The sequence below is a fragment of the Choloepus didactylus genome, chromosome 17, assembly GCF_015220235.1.
Source record: "Choloepus didactylus isolate mChoDid1 chromosome 17, mChoDid1.pri, whole genome shotgun sequence".
Classification (NCBI taxonomy): Eukaryota; Metazoa; Chordata; class Mammalia; order Pilosa; family Megalonychidae; genus Choloepus; species Choloepus didactylus.
The window spans coordinates 22,604,598-22,619,124 of NC_051323.1; the positions used below are offsets into that span (position 1 = coordinate 22,604,598).

The 14,527-nt window shown below is 44.9% G+C and overlaps 1 protein-coding gene across 2 annotated transcripts in view; it reads right to left on the minus strand.

Annotated features, from left to right (window-relative positions):
* The window catches only part of ANTXR1 (ANTXR cell adhesion molecule 1), a 235,082-nt gene that overhangs the window by 70,703 nt on the left and 149,852 nt on the right, over positions 1 to 14,527 (minus strand). For both annotated transcript variants that reach the window (XM_037806755.1, XM_037806756.1), the window contains exons 14-15: positions 5,203 to 5,244; positions 185 to 280 (exon numbers count right to left, since the gene is read on the minus strand). In XM_037806755.1, the coding sequence (XP_037662683.1) occupies positions 185 to 280; positions 5,203 to 5,244 (138 nt within the window). The remainder of the gene's footprint in view (positions 1 to 184; positions 281 to 5,202; positions 5,245 to 14,527) is intronic.

Genomic DNA, 14,527 nt, shown 5'->3' on the forward strand with positions numbered 1-14,527 from the left:
TCTGACTCACGGTGGGTGAGATATGGGGGGAGCACCGATAAGCTGTATCTCCCATTTCCCCATCTTTCTGCTTCACAAACCGCATCCCCACCAGACCTCAAGTAGGAATTTTCACCAATTTGCTTTTGTGTTCCATTGTCGAGTAGTCACACATAGATACGTGCATGTTACGCTGCAATCTTACCTCCATCCTTTTAATGCCCCCAACGCCTCGCCCACCATAGTAGGAGGCGTCTACTGTAGGCCACTTTTTCTTAGGCAGGCCATCATCATCTTCTTCCTGCAAAGAGATGGCACCATGTGAATTTCCAAGCGACACATGCAGGAAAGAAGCACTATTGCTATTGTGAAAGAGAAGGCAGCCAGGAAATGCAAGGCTCAGTAAGGAGAGCAAAAGAGAATAGTACAACTAGGGCCATGGACAGACTGCAGAAAACAAGTGGCCTCCTTTGTGTCAATCAAAAGGGGCTGTGGGCCCCGTCTGATGCCACCTGGGCTTGGGTGGGTAGTGTCACCACGCAGGAAGGGAGCGTCCGATGCTCACACAGAGGTCTGGATCCTCCCTGCTGGAACAGGAGCTCCATGTTCCTCAGGTTCTGGTGAGGGGGATTGCTCCACTTCCCTTTCCGGCACAAATTTGAATTCTGGTGCCATCCCAATACCTGTGTGATCTCGGGAAAGCGTTTCAACCTTGCTGTGCCTCAGCTCTTCATCTAAGAGGGCCCACCCACGTCCCAGAGCTGTCGAAAGGTGAAATGCAATGTTCTAGGAAAAGTGCTCTGTGCAGCTGCCTGGATCGCTGAAAATACTCAGTAACTGTCATCTCTACCAATGCCTATTAATTTTTACAGACTCACATGCAATATCCCTCAAAAATAGCTCCCTTTTCCCCTTACTTGTCGGGAGACAATTAACTAGAACATCAACTTTACAAGCCTTCTCTTAAAATAAACTCCCTGCAGGCAATCTCAGACTTGTTACTCATGGCAACTAGCAGGCCCTCAGTCCAGAGTTGTTGAATGAATAAGTAATTTAAATCTTAAAAACAACAACAATGTGGCGGCTACTTATATACCTTTTACCTCTATCCTGTTTATTTTTCCCAATGTCCTTGAGTCAGATCCTGAGGACTTCATTCACCTGAGGCTAAAAAGTACAATGTTTATACTTTTAATGTCCAGGTCTGTAGTTTGGGTACTTGCTTGATTTACTCCTGACATCATATTTAATTGATTATGCCAGAGAGTTTCAAAGGGAAATGAGTAAGGGAGAACCCCAAGAAGGGATGGTATTGTTTTTCACCAGCACGTGAAATGCACTATTAATCTGTCCAGGCCAGGCCTGGCCAAGGCAGGGTGTTTAAATAAGAAAACTGCAGAAGTGTGTGCTATGCATTCTATAGAATAAGAGAAGGGTTGGGCAAAGAAAAGTACTTCTCTTTCCTAACACTGTTAACCTCTTGTGTAGATCTGTGTGTGTCTGAGATATGTAGTTGCTTAGGGCCCCACTGCTCAGTCATGGGGCTTTCTGTTATGTGTTACTTTTCAAGTATTAGTGGGATCTTTGGGAACCTGTAAGAATGGCAGGTGGCGGAAGCAGGTGGCATCTGTTTCGCACTGTGCTCGGTTTTCTGATATTTAATTAAATGGAAGTTTGGAGAATGGCCATAGTAGTCCTGAAGGCCATGGTGCCCAGTCACTTCCACTCTTCCCTCTCGGGGTGACTCCTTTCGCTGTGCGGAGGAGCCTGGGGGCCTATTTTGAAGGACATGACCCTTCCCTTGGCCGCACCTGATTGGGTAAGGAGTGGGGACCTGACCCGAGGGCAGCCAGTCCACAGGTTAGCCACAACCTATGATGTATGAGGTATGGTCTGGAGTGAAAAGATGAGTTGGTCTGAATATATTTCTCTCTTGGGAATGAGAAGACAGAAACTGAGGCAGTCAAGGGTGGGGCAAGAGCTGAATGATGGTCTAGAAATGCCATCAGGTAGAGTCAGAGGAGGTCAGGTGAGGGAGGGCAGAAGGGAGGAAATTCCCAGAAAGCAGCAGAGACGTGTTCAGTGAGGGTCCAAGAGACCCACCGGAAGAGGTGGGTTGCTGCTCCCTGGAGCTCTTGATGTTTCCCCAGTCTCAGTCTACGTGGGTCCTTTCATCTCGAACTAGTTGAACCAGCACTTGTTTTTTGCAGTCTAGTGATCTTGATAAATCCCAGAAGGAGTCAGAAAATCCATGGAGAGTGGTTATAGTTAGCACTACACCATCCAATGAAATACTCATGGGTGCCAATTATCTGGAATAATGAGAGACTTGGTGAGGTATCCTCACTCTGCTGCCAATTAGAGCAGACCCTTAAGCCAGAACATGCCCCTGGTAGTTGCTAAATTGCAGCTTCCCGGCTTTTGTTGAGATCTTGAAATCTCAAGTAATTTTGTATTCTCTTTATATAGGGGGAACATTCCTGGTTACTGACATCTCAGAAAATCATGGCTTTTTATATTACGCATTTTGGTATTCTCTATTAAAGAGGATCACTGAGAGCTCATTATAAGACTTGTACAATTGCTTTTGTTTTCTAAATTTAGTTCTTTAGATAGTTGTGCTGGTTTGAATCTATTATGTCCCTCACAAAAGCCATGTCCTTTTAATCCAGCCTTGTGGGTACAGACTTATTATGGGTGGGATCTTTTGATTAGGTTGTTTCCACGGAGATGTGACCAACCCAACTGAGGGTGAGACTTTTTGATTAGATTATTTCCATGGAGGTGTGACCTCACCGATTCAAGGTGAGTCTTGACTAGTTTACTGGAGTCCTCAAGAGAGCTCAGGAGCTGACACAGACCAGATGCTTGGAGATGCAGACAGAAAGACATTTGGAGATGCTAAGCTAAGAGATAAAGCCCAGAGATTGCCCTGGAGAAGCTAAGAGAGGACCCCCAGACACTTAGAGAGAAACACCCTGGGAGAACAAGCAAGGATGCACAGGAGCTGAGAGAGACAGAAGCCCAGAGACATTTTGGAGAAAGCCATTTTGAAACCAGAACCTGGGAGTAAAGGACCAGCAGAAGCCAGCCATGTGCCTACCCGGCTGACAGAGGTGTTCCAGATGCCATAGGCTTTTCTTCAGTGAAGGTATCCTCTTATTGATACCTTAGTTTGGACACTTATGGCCTTAGAACTGTAAATTTGTAACCTAATAAATCCCTTGTATAAAAGCCAATCCATTTCTGGTATTTTGTATTTTTGGCAGCATAGCAAACTGGAACAATAGTAGACATGCCTCCCTTTGGATATGATGGTTATAGAACTGATGAAAGCTTGAATAATGAATAATTAACTTGTTCACATACTTGGCAGAGAGTGTTTGACTTCATATAGCTATCAATTATTGTTAGGCGTTCTGCTAAGCTCTTTGGAGATAACTCAAAGGTTAATTAGAATAGATCCTGACCTTCAAGTAGCTAATGGTCTTGAACTTTGATGCACAAGGAAAAATCAGTAGAATATCCTGGGAGTCCAGAGAAGGGAGAGATTAGTCCTGATGGAAGGAATTACTGAGTGCTTCATGGAGACAGTAGAACATGAGCTGTGCTTGGAGGACTGCGGGATTTGGATATGGGGAGCTGGGGTGGGGAAGGTATTGTAGGTTTAGACTGTAACTTTCAAAGCATTGCATAAAATATTTTGCATAGGCAAGTTACGTTATCTGTTTCTGTGGGACTTCTTTTTTTCTGCCAAAACACATTAAACAGGATATTAGGGCCGTGGAACCCACGGGGCCAAGAAACTCTCAGGACCAACAACACATGCTAAGGCAATCAGCAGACCCATAGCCTGTCCCTGGCCCGCAGGGGTGCGTCTTGAAGCCCAACACAAGGAACCCTTTAGATCTCAAGAATCCTGAGGTTGTCATTCTGTTTCAGAAGGCAAGTACAACTTCTCTAAAAATATTGGATGAAACTGGAAAAACTCAACTACTTCTCTTCCCCTGCTTTTGGCTCATTCATTCTAGGTGATTTTCTTGTTTGGACTTTTTTTCCCCCTCCAAAATTGTTTTGTTGAGCTTTACTGTTGTGGATGTAAAGAGGGGTTTTCCCTCCCTCTTCTTCTTCGCACAGCAATGTAATTTCCTCCCTTGATTTCTGGGCAGAAAGTGAACATTCCAATAAGATGCGCTTTAATTGATTGCAGCTATTAAATCCCTTGGCTTCCATGCATATGCTTCAGGATATAAGAGCCACATGGAATTTTAAACCTAATCATTATTCTTTCTGTATGTAGGAAACTTGACAAAGGCACTGGGAAGAGGGAGGGTGAGGGGGTGGTGCTTGGTTTGCACACAACAGGCCTTGGGGACTGAGGACAATGAACATGAAACTTCATCAATATTATCTTTTGGTCCCTCGAGTTTTTGGATCTGCACCCCAGCTTCTAAATTGGGGGGTATTTCATTCAGGAGTCCAGCTAGCCCAGGAGTGACCTGAGGAGCAGAAATCCACTTGCCACGCCCTCCCGCCCAGAGATGCTCCTTCTCACAATCGACCTTTGGTGCTTCCACTCTGTTCTACCCAGACCACCTGGGCATCTGAACCGCTTACTGGTCAATTTAGTGACAGGGTCTGGAATGTCTTTTTTTCTCCTTCACATGATGAGGATTTGGGAGCAAGGGCAGAATATTAGCATAGCCCTCTCCAGCACATTTTCGTTATTGTCTGGCAAATCTTTAGATAACAGTGCTTTAAACTAAAGAAAAAATTAAACACTTTGGCAAGAAGCTGCTCCTAGAAACATGACTTATTTGGAGAATGTGGTAAATCTGCCCTGATCTGTACACTTAAGGCATGCATTTCTGCAGGGAGGAAGAGAACCCGAAAGCATTTGTTTCAGATGGAAATCAGTACCTTGCAGCTCCAAATACTTGTAAGGATAAGACAACATCTATATTTGCATCTCAAATTTTGTCTTCGGTGGGGAGAAAAGCCCCCAAATTATTTTGTCTTTGGCTGCCAGTTTAGTTCAGTTCCTGTTCAATCTCTAGTTAGGAAAGGGCCAAAGACACCAGTTTCCCTCCCCGCGGCATCACATATAGTGGGGGCCTGGGCCTGCCTTAGCTCTGCTGGGCATGGAGCGGAGTCTCGGGGCACTCAGCCATCTCTCTGCCCGGCTCCCCTGCCCTGTCCACCCGGCTACACCCTGTCACTTACCTCGCTCTCCTCGGCAGGGGGTGGGGGGACCTCCTTGATAATCTGAAAAGAAAAAAAGAACAAGTCAGCGCAAATCTCCAGCTACCTGAGGTGCCTTGAGGTGTTGTCACCACAACTAGGTAAGTGGGCCCAGCCCAGGCAGGTCTAGGCAATGCCGGGACACGTCTTTCTGGGCACAGTGGCTCAGTTAGTTAGAGTATGTCCCAGGCTGAGAGCTCTTTTCTCAGTTGTGTCTGCTGTGGTTGTGTACACATAAAAAAAAAATATTCCATAGGTAACAGTTTTATCTGTTACCCCAGGTGGCTCTCTTGTAAATTTATTTATTCATTTACTCATTCAGTCATTCATGCATCAAGTCATTCCTTCATCCATCCAACTGTCTACCCGTTTAACAAAGACTTGTTACCCGGCAGAAGTTAGGATGGGTGCTGCAAAGGCGAATCAGCTATGGACCACACTCAAGCCACTTGCCGTCCCTTTAACAGCCACTGGCCCCAAGTGGTCCCCGTGGAGGGAGAGTGTGATGCTCAGGCAGACTGATTCCTGACAGAATGGCAGCTCAGGAGGGGTAATCAGGGGTTTGTTTCAGGGCACTGGCAGTGGGAACAAAAGTTTAAATAATAGTATTATAAGATGTGCTCTATGACTGCGTCCTCATCGGGACTGACTAGCGGCAGGAACACATCCAGGGAGGGTAAGCAAATGAGGGCCCCTTATGGCCAATGAGAAGATGACTGATGCACAGGAGAAGGACAGGGAAGGAGGACATCCAGGGGCAGCAAGCACCTCTTTTCACTTTTATCCCTAACTTGTATAGCCCATTCATAAAAGGAAACCTTTGCAATTAACTAGATTTACAAGGCAGTTTGGCCATTATCTACTGTGACTCCTCTATGTCCTATGAGGGGGCTCCTTCCTCTCACTGCAAGCTTATTTTCAGAGTTTTCAGACCTCTATGGACAGTTCTTTTTCCTTACAGGAGTTAGGGTAAATTCCAGGCTCACTACATACATCTGGATGTCACAGCCTCAGGGCTGGCCTGCATTTTATAGATGGTGACTCAAGCACTGCCCATGGGACCAGTTCCTGAATCTTCCAGCTGGGGAGCTGGTCCCTGACAGCAGGCTCTTCCCCACCTCTCCCTAATAAGCACACACCTCCTCTGATTTGATGATTCTTCTGGGACCCAGTTAGGGTTCCAATCTCCACTGTTGTCACCCACTATCTGTAAAGTCATCTCTACATGATGAGCATGCTACCAACTTAAAGTTGTTTTACTACCAGCCAGTGGACCACATCTCCAGTCCTCTAAAAGTATGCTATTCAATTAATCGAAGAGGCAGAGGTTAAGGTCTCCAGGGGTTTCAAACTATCATTTCATCTGCCTCCACTTCCTGGCCGTGGTGGGAAGCCTGGTGAAGGTTTTTGGAAAGGATGAAGCCATGATTTTGCTCACCCACTCAACCCTGGCTCAGAACTTCTTAAGAGAATCTCTGGGGAGGGCCATCACTGCCCAGTGCTGATCTACCATCAGGAATTAGTTTCAAACAGGAAATGCCTGGAAAGGGGATGGTGGGGTGAGGATCTGGGACAGTGATTTGGAATGCATCTTAGGTCAGGGTTAGGGAGCTGAGTGTGAGGGAGAGCAGGATACTTGGGAAAATGGACAGATGTTGACAAGAGTGTTTTGAGCAATCAAAAGGCTACAGCTTCATGAAATGAGATGGGAGGGTGGTGTTCAGACAGTGGCCAGGGTGGCTCCACCTTAGGGGACAGTATTCTGTAGTGGGCCAGGGACCTGAGAGTGGCCAGGGCTGCACGGGGGGCTGGTCTGCAGCAGGACATTTTCCCGTGTACACGTGGCCTGTGACATTAGCCCAGCATCTGTCTTCCCCTGCACTAGTGGCCGGCCACTTGGTCCACCCTCTCCATGGGCTGCCATTCAACATAACTCACTGGGTATTTACCAAGCATCTACTCCATGTCCAGCAATGGGACAGAGCCTGGAGGGGAACCTGAAAGACAGTGCCAAAATACATGGCTTATTAAATATTAATCAAAGGTGGGCTAATTTGTAATCCACTGCAAATTGGGTACCTGAGCTTCTGGAAATATGCCACCAAATTCAGGTAAAGAGGAATTTGGTAATTCGAATCTGGCCTCATTTGTTTGATGTCTGCTTAGGAAGAAGCCTCCTCTTGCTTGAAGCTGCCCACTAGCCAACCCACAGGATGGCTGAAGGGCTTTTCAAAGCGGGAACCAGCCAGGCTAAGCTTGAAATCATGAGATGATTATTCCAAACAGTGACGACGGATGGGCAATCTGCGAAGGCGCCAGATCCTTGCACCAAGACCAGCACATAGGCTCAGAGCACAGGGACACATCAGCCTTCTCCGTCTCACTCCTCTTGAGCCCAGAGCCTGGGTAGACTGGGAGAGCAGCCTGGGCAACAGCTTTGCACTGCTTTCGAGCCTGCAGCCTTGCTTGCACCACAGCCTTGCTTGCACCACAGCCTTGCTTGCACCACAGCCTTGCTGCAGACAGAGTGGTCTTAAAAACACAGATCTCAACTGCCGTACCTACAAGCCGTCAAGGGTTTCCCACAGGTGACCAAGATAAAATGCAAACTCCCACTCACCGCCTACAAGGCCCTGCAACGACATGGCCCCTCCACCTTTCCACCTCACCTCTCCTTCCCTTTCTGCAGTCCAGCCTCCCAATTACCTTCCTGTTCCTTCTACAAGCCCTGCTGCTTTGCACTTGCGGCATCTTCTGCCTAAATGCTCTGTACTCCCTCACCGCTCCGAGCTAGCCCCGCACACCCTCTGGTTAACACCTACTCATCAGACAGATTTCCAATACATGCATCTCCTCAGGGAAGCCACTCCTGACCTCAGAGAATGGGCGAGGCCCCCTTTATGGCTTTCAGCACCCTGAGTTTTTTTCTTTTTTGGAAGCGCTTTTAATTAAAAGATTGTGTAATTCTTTGTTTCCAAGTAGAATGACCTAGAAAGTCTTGTAGTCAACTGGAATGCAAGCTAGAGTCACCTGAGCACTAACAAGTTTAGGCTTGGTTTGGCAAGCAGGTTATGGGAGGCTCCTCTTGGTGGTGGATTGGTTCATCAGCCCCCTTCCTCTCATTATGAGGTACAAATAGAAGACAGATAGGGTTGAGGATACCCTTAATCAAATATTTCAAAGGAAAATTCCTCTACAAATATATTTATAAGCATAACATGGTAGAACTGAATGGCAGTACTTGGGTTGAATCGAGGGACATCTTTTCTATTTCCACGTTGGAAGCCAGCACTACTTCCCTCCTGGCTGCCATCTATAAGTTGGACATTTTGGATGGGTAGAAAGTGAACATTTGCCTCCTTGCTGGAAGGCAGGCTTTAAGGCTCTCCTAGAGCCCCTCTGCACTAATGGTTGGACTCGTGATGTAAAGGGGATAAGAAATATAAGACCAAATATGGAATTTTTGAATTCTATGGGTGTTTCTTTGCTACCTGAGAATTTCTTGAAGCTTTGTTTGCTGGGGTTGGGGGGTGTGTCTTTCCTCCCATCTTAGCAGTAAACTTTAACTCTGATTTTATCCATTCTCAGTTCAGGAAGACATTAGGTGAGCCAGACTTGACTGAGATTGTTTTATGGCTAGTGGACAGAAAGCCAAAAGATGCCAGGTAGAATCTTATAAAATGGAAATCTTACTGACAACTTCTCAATGCATCAACACAATTTGAGTTTTACGTGCACCCCTTGGTTTGACGGTTTGAAACGGCAATGACAGAAGATTTGGAGACACAGTTAGCCTGGAAAGAATATAGTAGCAAGACCACCTATGCTCAGGTCCCATTTAACACCTGGCAAGTTTAATTATTCAAGTTTATGAATCAAGTTCAACTGACTGGTTTTCTGCAAAGGCTCTTTCTTTCAGTTTATTTCATAAAATGTTAGCATGAGCTAAAGCACTTTGCTTTTCAATTCTCCACAAGTATTCCAGTTTTGCTACTAATTTGTAGGTTTTGATCTTTGTGGCTTTGTTTGCCCTCGCCATCTCTCCTGCAGAACGCAATCTTTCCAGTTTTTAGCAAGGGCACCTCTTTCTACTCCTGAACGACAGTCACACTGGCTTATTGGACATTTCATGTACAATTGTGAGTCAGGCCACATGCCTCATGAGGAAACGGGGGAGGACTCCAGGCCTAGCTATTTCTCTGTGGTCCCCTGATATGTCTCTGTTACCTTGTAGAGAAATCTCTTTACCACAACTTTTTTCCTCCTCATCTTTCCTTGCTTCTTCTCTCTGTGTCAGGAATTGATTATAGGCCTAGCTGGACAAACTCATGTTAGAGTCTTATGGCATGAGAAGCAGGACAAAGCAGGAGAATTTTTGGCCCTCTTTTGGGGATTGAATCATGTCCCCCACAAAAGGCACATGCAGGTCCCAACTACAGGTGCTGTAGGTGTGAACCATTTGTAAATAGGACCTCTGAAGATGTTATTAGTTAAGGTGTGCCCAAACTGAAGGAGGGCGGGCCTTAATCCAATATGGCTGAAGTCCTTATAAGCAAAGGAAAGTTGACAAAGAAAGAGTGAAGCCTCAGGGAGAAGCCAGAAGTCGGAAGTCAGTGGAACCAGAAAGAAATGAGAATATGCTGCCATGTGCCTTGCCCTGTGATGGGAAGGCCAGGGAACCCCAAAGATTACTGGCCATCCAGTAGATCCCAACCCCAGAAGGAAGCAAGCCTCCCAGCCTCTGAAACTATGAGCCAATAAATTACTGTTCAGCTAACTCCTTGTAAAGTATTTGTTTCAGCAGCTGGGAAACTAAAACACACCCTTTCTTCTTAAATTGTACTTGGTGTCTTGATATCTGTTTTGAATGAGCTGGGTTTGGGGCATCTCCTGAAACTTCTTCTATGCCGGAGGAGTTCTCTTGTTAGAGACACTTCCCTGATCCATAGCCAATTCTACTGTCTGAATAAAGTCTGAGAAAACAGCTTAAGATCACTATTCTATTAACAACATTAAGCACTTGTCCTCTTATTTTAGTTAGCTCAGTGGTTTCAAACTTCATGGAGAATCAGAATCACCTGGAAGACTTTCTGAAACAGGGATTTCTAGGCTGTGTCCTTCTCCCCTTAAGTTTCTGATTAGGAAGTCTGAGGTGGGGTCTGAGTATTTGCATTTCTGACAAGTCCCCAAATGATACTTTCGCTGTTGGAACATGGACCAGACTTTGAGAATCAGCAATCAGCTTATTTCTAACAACAATGAGGGTATGTTTTGCTTCAAGTCAGACATTCCTATGATTGCTTTGTTGAGATTTGCTAATGACTGATAAAACACTAGCTTTGAAAATATTTCAGTCTAAAGATTATGGTGTCCCTGCTCTACTGTGGTTCCATTATCCATGCGTCCCTGCGTAGGGGAAGACAGAAGTGTTTGTGAAGGAAACTCTCAGCTCTGCTTGCAGGCACTCTCTTGCTTCCTCTGGTGGGTGTTTGTGCTCAGACACAGAGGGCAGAGCTGGCATGGCCTGGATTCCTGGACCTAACCCTGGAGCAACCCCAGCAGGTCAGTTCCCTGGGAGTCAGGGACACAGACCTTATTGTTCACCGTCTGCACCACGGGCAGTTACTTCACTGAACTGTGTTTGCATCTCTTTCCTCCTCACTGAACTCTAAGCTGCTGGAAGACATTGGCATATTGGTCGGCTCTTATCTCTGGCATGTAGCCCAATGCCAGTTACTCAGCAACTATTTCTGGAATGAATGAATGTTCCCATGAAGGAGAAGGTGAAGGAAGCATTTCTGATGATTCTAAACTTCCTTGCCCCTCACATGAACACTTACTTCAGTGGTATGAGGTTCAATCCTGGCACTCAACTCTCCATACAAGCATGTCTTTAGTAATTCCTATGCTAATGGCTCCCAACTGCCAAGAGTCGGTTGTGACACTTGGATGCATCCCGGGGATGGAATTAGAGTCATAGGTTGGTCTTATGGTTAATGACTGTACTTTATTGCAACACATTAATACTCTATTCTACCCATGAAATCCAGCCTCCAAGTAACTGCATTTGCCCTGTGGTTCAAGAATTCACTTTCCAACTTTGTGTCTGTTTTGGATTGACTTGTCCCCTACAAAGGCATATTCAAATCCTTATCCTTGGTCCTGTGGGTGTGAACCCATTTGTAAACAGGATCTTTGAAGATGTTATTAGTTAAGATGAGGCCAAATTGAATGAGGGTGGGCTTTAGTCCAATATGATTGGAGGTCTTATAAGTAAAGGAAATTTGGAGAGCCAGTGGAAGACAGACGGGGAGAAAGATGGCCATGTGATGGAGGCAGAGGGTGAGTTATGGACTGCCAACTGCCACCACCAGAAAGCTACAGACTTCAGAGAACGCATGGCCCTACCCATAACTTCATTTTGGACTTCTAGCCTCCCAAACTGTGAGATGATAAATTCCTGCTATTTAAGTTGACTAGTCTGTGCTACTTTATTACAAGCAGTCCTGGCAAACAAAGACAGTGTCCCCAACTGAATTTCTAAGAAGACTTCTGAAAAATTGAAAAATAATGTGCAGTCTCTTTTGTTACAATGCAAGTAAAGTAATATATGAATTTGTTCACACGTGGTAAGTAAAGAGGACAAAGTCACCAAACTATGAAATCATGTTAGGTCAAAATATGATTTTTCATGAGGTGATAGTGTTTTGTCCACTCAGCAACATCAGGTGAACATCGGCTGCCTGTCGTGACCTTGGGCAGAATACACAAAATCCACACACGCTTGCACTGCTTTCTCACCCCTGTTTACCCATGTGCAATGCACGCTGTATTGAGTCCCCTGAGTTTGTGTACTTCTCTCCATGAAAGCATTTAATACAGCGTCCTCTACATGAGTGTGTGTCCTGGTTGTAAGCATCCAGGTATTGAGTGAAGGAGGAAAGAAGCCCGTGAAGAGATGAGAGAAGATGGGATATTGTGAGAACAACAGGCCTAAAGAAATCCACTTTAAGCTTCATCAGAAACCTGCTGAAAAACCAAAAGGAAGGAGAATGGAGCTCTCAGAGCCACCGTTTGCTGCAAGAGGGATCAAGAGCTTGTGCCCTCTAATGAAGAAGCAGCTGTAATGCTGACAGCAGCAGAATAGCAAAATCAGCACTTTCATGGTGTTTGGTCTTATTCGGAACCATACAGCTTTTTTTTTTTTTTTTTTTTTTTTAAATTAAAAGAGGAACCTGGCAAAACAACAAAAGCTGGATTTCTATTCTGAGCCACTGCAGAAGAAGGAATAAGACAATGAGTCATATCCATACACCTTTGATGTTGTGACACTTCATCCTAAAAACGTCTGTCCTTCTGTCTCTTCTCCCTAATGCAAAGCCTCGGTGCTATATCACATTCCCATCCACCAGACTCCATCTATTTATTTTTAAAGTCAAGGCAAAGTGCTATATTTACTGTAATATTATTTATTAAGAATTTAAGAGGTTTAAAAATGATGGAATTTTTTATTTAGTTTATTTATTTATCTTTTTACTGTATTGCTTTATGAGACTGCACAGGTTTAAATATTCTGCTTTGATCCTATTTCCCCTATTAGTCCTGCTATTTTCATGGGGCCAAAATTCCACAACGCAGTGATAGTTTTAGGAACTCACTTCATATTATAGGAGAAATGATGGTATTTAGAGAACTTTCAATGCATCTGCTACTTAACAACAATTGTTAACTTTGGAGAGAGCAAGGGAAAGACTGCTGGCAGGGCCTGACTTGTTCATTGCCTGGCTGTTCTCTTGTGCTTTCCATGTGTATAGCAAAGTTCCCAAAGAATCTAAGGAATAATTTTCCTTAGTGGTTAGTAGTTTTGGGTTGTGAGCTCATGTTTAGCTCACATTTACCCGTGGGAATCCTAGGGAGCATGGGTTGGGGGACCAACCTGTGAGAGGATTTCAGATTTGCAGATGCCTGAGGCACTTCCAAACTGTAACATGTTTTTCTTGGCTTGGGATTCTATAGAACCCCAAGGAGTATAAATTTGAACTCTAAAACTCTGGGAAGTTCTGGTTAGGAATTCTCAGGGAACATATCCACACACAACCACACATCAAACCCGTAGCCACCCTTTCAGTTGGAGTTTCGAGCTTTAGGCAGGGGACTCAGTTCCAATGCCCATGATTTTATGGCCCAGGGCCACTGCGAGGCTATTAAACCAACTCTTTGGGTCACAGGGGTCAGAAAATATTCCTCAGGATGGCTTTAGGGTCAGTTTACCATCTGATTTCCAGATCCTTCTTTATTTTGGTTCTGGGAATGTCCATTATTTCTCTGCATTTGAAACAACTTTTATTATATTTTATCCAGGAGTGTTTTTGTTTGTTTTTGTGTTGCCAAGTAGTCCACTGTACCATCAGTCAACAGCGATTGATTTTTCACAAATGATGTCCTCCTTCACCCTTGCAGGAGTGAGTTCAAATGAATGTTGTAGTTAGATGGCAAATGTTTTTGGAGCCTTTGATTGACAGCATCACATACTCTGGGATTTCTGGTTTGATAGCTTAAAGGCAACTCAGCTGCTGCTCCAGGACTTTGTAGGTTGAGCGTGAGGGAAAGCCAGCAGAAATGAGCTGTGTGTGGCAGCTGTGCCAGTTGAGAACAGAGAAGCCATCTTAACGGGGCTTTAGTGTCACAGGTAGAACTCGTGCACTCTAGCTTTCCATTCTGATTCCTAAGCCTTATAATACGGATTCTTCTAGAAATCAAGGAAAAATAGGCAACTTGATATGCCAAACATCCAGGAAGGATGCAATGCTTGCTGGCAGCAGATAAATGAACCTTTCCGCTATAAAGCAGTATACATTTAATAGAAACCTCACAGCTGACTGCAGCAGGTTAATGCCTGCCAAGCACGGCTTGAATCCAGTAACTTGATCCTGTAAAAATTTAGCAAAAGCTAGTGCCAAGGGTGTTGATCTAGAATTTAGTACAAGACATATTCAAACAAATGAGCTTGACTTTATTCTTTTTTCCATTTGGAACTCAAATTTCAAATCATCTCATCTCCTTTAAGACTTGGACGATTTCAAAGGCCAAATTCATTAGTTTCTAAAGGGAGAGCAGCGGGAGGAATTTTAACATGAGTTGGTCTGGCCTAAGAAGACTTACATGGTAGTTTGGAGGAATGGCTGTGCATATTCTCCATTAGATGATATGTCATTGTCACTGCAGAACGCTATTAAGTGAAACAGCAAGGAATCCCTGAGTGCAGATTCCCTGAGGCTGGGGAGGAGGAGCGTCTGTCCTCTGCCTG